The sequence below is a fragment of the Oryzias melastigma genome, unplaced genomic scaffold, assembly GCF_002922805.2.
Source record: "Oryzias melastigma strain HK-1 unplaced genomic scaffold, ASM292280v2 sc00372, whole genome shotgun sequence".
Classification (NCBI taxonomy): Eukaryota; Metazoa; Chordata; class Actinopteri; order Beloniformes; family Adrianichthyidae; genus Oryzias; species Oryzias melastigma.
In genome coordinates this window covers 22,132-26,456 of record NW_023416969.1, presented here as the reverse complement: position 1 = coordinate 26,456, position 4,325 = coordinate 22,132, and the positions used below count along the sequence as shown (strand labels likewise).

Here is a 4,325-nt window from a genome sequence, read left to right as displayed (position 1 = left end):
GGGAGTGTTGAACCATTTACTGCACTGAATGAGATATTTAGCATATCATAAGTTAATAATTAATCTAAATTGACCCTGAAAGTTTACAAGTGTGACGCACTAAATGAAGGAATGTAAAGTTTAAAGTTACTCCAACTCCTAATGCCAAATCCTTGGAATACTGACATGACAAAATATAATATTCTCAAGTTTTATCAATCAAATTACATAAATGAAATGTTCTAATGTTCAAAGTTTAAGTTTAAATTTGAATATTTAATAACATTGAATCATCTATTAGTTTTATTTTTAGAAATGAACGTTTTGATAGCAATTTTGATCTCAAAACTGTAACTTTCATTCTTAATGTGGTAGCAAAACAATCACTTTATACCAGTGATGTGCAGTTATCTATAAAGTATAGTTCAAAAATCAAATAAAGCAAATATCATTTTTGAAATTAAAATAAAATGATTTTTAGATGTGTCTAAATGAAATAAATATGAGTAACTCCATTACAAACATTTCTCTGATTGGTTCTTTATTTTTTCTGTTTTTCCATAAAGTTTCTGAAGGATCTGACAGGATGGAAACAGTAAAAGTGGTGAGTATAGCTAACCTTATCTGTTGCTTACAATATTTTGTGCGATACGTAAATCGTCCACTCGGTGGCAGTGTAGCGTGCAGTGGGGTGTAGTAGTGACGCAGCAGAAGAAGAAATCCTCCTGTTGTGATGCTAACAGAACGTGTGCTCTGATACTGTTCTGTACCTCAGGTTAGTAAACTCTTTATGTTAAAAATAATGTGCAGACTTTGAGCCTGAAGCTCTCACAGACGACCGGGTTAATGTGGTGAGAGTGTAAACGTGTGTTTGCAAGGAAACGTGTAAAGTATGTGGGAAGCTAACTCGCTAATGCTAGCGGTCTAGTCAGGTCAAGAGGATGAGATAAGGTGATAAAAATTGTTTAAGCCAGACAGTGGAATTAGAAACATTTTATGTTGAGGTGGGATGCTTTATGAGACGTTTTTCATTCGCATTAAACTTTTATATTTGTCAGTTAATCCACACATTTTGATTGAAAAGGTAAACAGTAAATAAACATAAACAGTGCTAGATAGCATGTGGCTGGTGGTTATAATTCTTGTAATATATAGTATAAGTCATATTAAATTCATTTTTTATTGTATGTCCTTCATAGAGAAATCATACAAATATTTACCAGTTTAACAAAGCATAACAGATATGACCACATTAACATGTTGGTTAAAATACAGAGCTAGAAAGACTATAAAAACACTATATTTGTTTATTTCAGTCTGCGCTGAGAATAAAGAACAAAAAATATGACAGTATATTGTTGACAGAATCAGAGAAAGAATGCTAAAAGAATTTATCATCAGTTATGAATAAAATATGTAATTTGCTCATAAATGTTTGAGGTCATTTTATGTGAATATTGGAGATTTGTTGAGATTGTTATTGTAGAAGAATAAATTCTATTGTTGTGATTTTACCAACAGCTCAGCACGTGTATCGTGTCTCTATTCTGTCCAACAGACCACATGTCCTCTGAGGAGGAACGCTTTTATGTCTGCATTAGCTTCCCAGCCCAGAACATTCTGTGTTCTGCAGAGCACATGAATTTGTTGCATGAATCGTGTTTGTTGTGAATGCACCTTTACAGTCCAATGTGGAGAAACACTTTGAATTCAGCAACGTCATGTCACCATACAGAGTGGTAGAATGTTCTAACAATGTTCACTTTGGATTATTCTGATGTGGAAAAACACTAAAATGTGAATGGAGTTGACATTCATTGTTGTTTACCTGTTTGTTTGTACACATCTTTAATTTATTATCTTGAAGAAATACAATGAATCTGGAAAACTTCACGTGCACTGTTACAATATGAAGGGAATCATTGTTACATGGAACCGTTATATCCCTAATAACAAATTCATTTTTCTGTTAAAACTACTNGCTAGCGGCCTACTCAGGTCAAGAGGATTAGATAAGGTGATAAAATTGTTTAAGCCAGACAGTTTGCCTGTTTGTTTGTACACATATTTAATGTATTATCTTGAAGAAATACAATGAATCTGGAAAACTTCACCTGCACTGTTACAATATGAATGGAATCATTGTTACATGGAACCGTTATATCCCTAATAACAAATGCATTTTTTATGTGGATGATATTTTTCTGTTAAAACTACTAATGTTTTGACTCTTTTCTACAGATATAAGAAGTTGTGGAGAAGACAACATCTGGCAGCTAATGAAAAAGTCAAACTACGGTATGGAATGAGTCATTTTGTTGTAAAATCATGTACTTATTCACTTAACTCTTCTAACAGTTTCTGTCCTTTTTTTCTTTCAAATTAGTTACCAAGGATGGGAACGCTCCTCTGCACCTTTTTCCTTGAGAAGTCTGGCCATGTGTGATCCAAAAGTAACACCTGAGGAGATCAACCCTCTCCAGCTGGAGTTACAGACCCTCACGGCCTCCTCCAAGGATTTGGGTTACTCAGAGAGAGGTCTACTTAAGCTGGGCCCTCAGGTCTGCAGTGGTACTGCCTCCACATGCTCAACCACGTCCTGAAGGCCAACTCTCAAGTACTGTCACAAAATGCCCAGCTGAAGGAGCAGAGAAGAACATCTGCAGCTGAGTTCCAGGAACAACACAGAGAACAGGGACTGAGCATGTCTGAGGTAACCCAGAGCAAATCCAGCAGTTCTGGATGCATGTACATCCATGTCTTTGAAAACTGCAGTTCTTTTTTAATATTTTGCCTGAAAACATCATAATCATAATTCAAACAGCATTGGGAATGTTTTTGAAATCCATCAAAAGATCATCAGAGTGGGACTTAAAAGAAGGAAAAACTGGAGATTTGTTACACAGACTTACAAATCTTCTGTGCTAAATGATCTGAGATCTTTAAACCTAAAATTGACAAGCTACATTTCAACAAGACTCACTTGTATGTGTTTGGTCTGATACTTTAGATTGACTTTCCAAATTATTTTGTCATCAAATTTGTTTTCTAACAGAAGAAGCAGCATGTGCAGTCAGATATTTCTTTTACACATCTACTGTAATGGTAATGACAGATTGGTGCATCAGGTCCTGATTCTCCTTCCTCTTCATATTCTTCTCATCTTCATCAGTCTGCATGAGGCCAAAGGCAAGAAGAGGTAGTTGTGAACAACAACAAGAAATTCAAAGAGGAGTTTGGCCGGGATGCAGACCAAAAGCAGTTGAACCTACGCATACCTGATGATCACCACGTCACCATCTTTGATGGTAATGTGAACGACCACTTCAAGATATGAGTGCATTTCTGATTTCCTACCTAAACTGTACAGAGGATCCAGAAAGTATTCTCAGCGTCTCACTTCTTCCACGTATTATTATGTCACAGCCATATTTCAAAATGGATTCAGTCTGTTTTCTTCCTCAAAAATCCTTTAAAAACATAATGACAATATGAAAGAAGTTCTTTTGAAATTATTGCAAATCTCTGAAAAATAAAAAAATGATATGAAAATGATATTTGCGTAAGTATTCACAGCTTTAGCTCAATAATTACCAATTAGAACCTTTGGCAGTACGGATGTGATGATTCAGTCAAGCCGTGATTCCATTCACAGTTTTCAAGTCAGAATTTAGATTTTCATTGTGGGTTTTTTTTAAATATGTTTTCAGGAAGAAAACTGATTGAATCTATTTTGAAATAAGGCTGTGACATAATAAAATGTAGAAGTAGTGAGGTGGACTGAATTATTTCGGATGATCTGTAACCTCACTAACGTTTTGCTGTGGGCACTCATGTTTGCAGGGGTGTCCACTGTGAGAAACACACCTCTGACATCATCATCTCATCTCCATTGAGGCTGCACTCCGTTCTGAGAGCATAAGGAGAAAAGAAGCGACTTAGACTTTCTGTCATCCATGGAGCTGCTGGTGGTGGATCAGCCAGACATCTTCCTCATGCAGAGCTGGGAACATGTCCTGGTAAGAGCACGCACATACTGTCTTTTCACACTTTTATTCAGGCTAATTACTTTCCCTGATTGAAATGTGCCTTATTTTTACATTTACATTTAAAAAGTAAACAGAAGATGAAGTGTTGGCGCCCAGCAATTAGTGACTTCATTTTCACACTTTTTTTCTGTTGTTTAAACTCTCAGAGTTCAAACCTTCATAGAAAAATAAGTCCAAGTATTTTAGAATGAAATCAAAGATCTGATCACAATCAAGGATTTATTTGATTTTGGAAATGTTGGTGCATTCTGTACAGGAAACGCATTACAGAAGAGATTGATTGACAAGTCACCAGCC

The 4,325-nt window shown here is 35.7% G+C and overlaps 1 protein-coding gene across 7 annotated transcripts; it reads left to right on the top strand.

The window, feature by feature from the left end:
• Positions 1-627: 627 nt before the first annotated feature.
• On the top strand, positions 628-3,981 carry LOC112139162 (digestive organ expansion factor; the record flags this gene model as incomplete). Of its 7 annotated transcripts, XM_024261859.1 has the most annotated exon segments (6): positions 628-754; positions 2,221-2,277; positions 2,366-2,432; positions 2,463-2,692; positions 3,152-3,287; positions 3,823-3,981. In XM_024261859.1, a coding segment is annotated over 1 exon segment (46 nt), but the record flags the coding sequence as incomplete, so codon positions are not given.
• Positions 3,982-4,325: the final 344 nt, after the last annotated feature.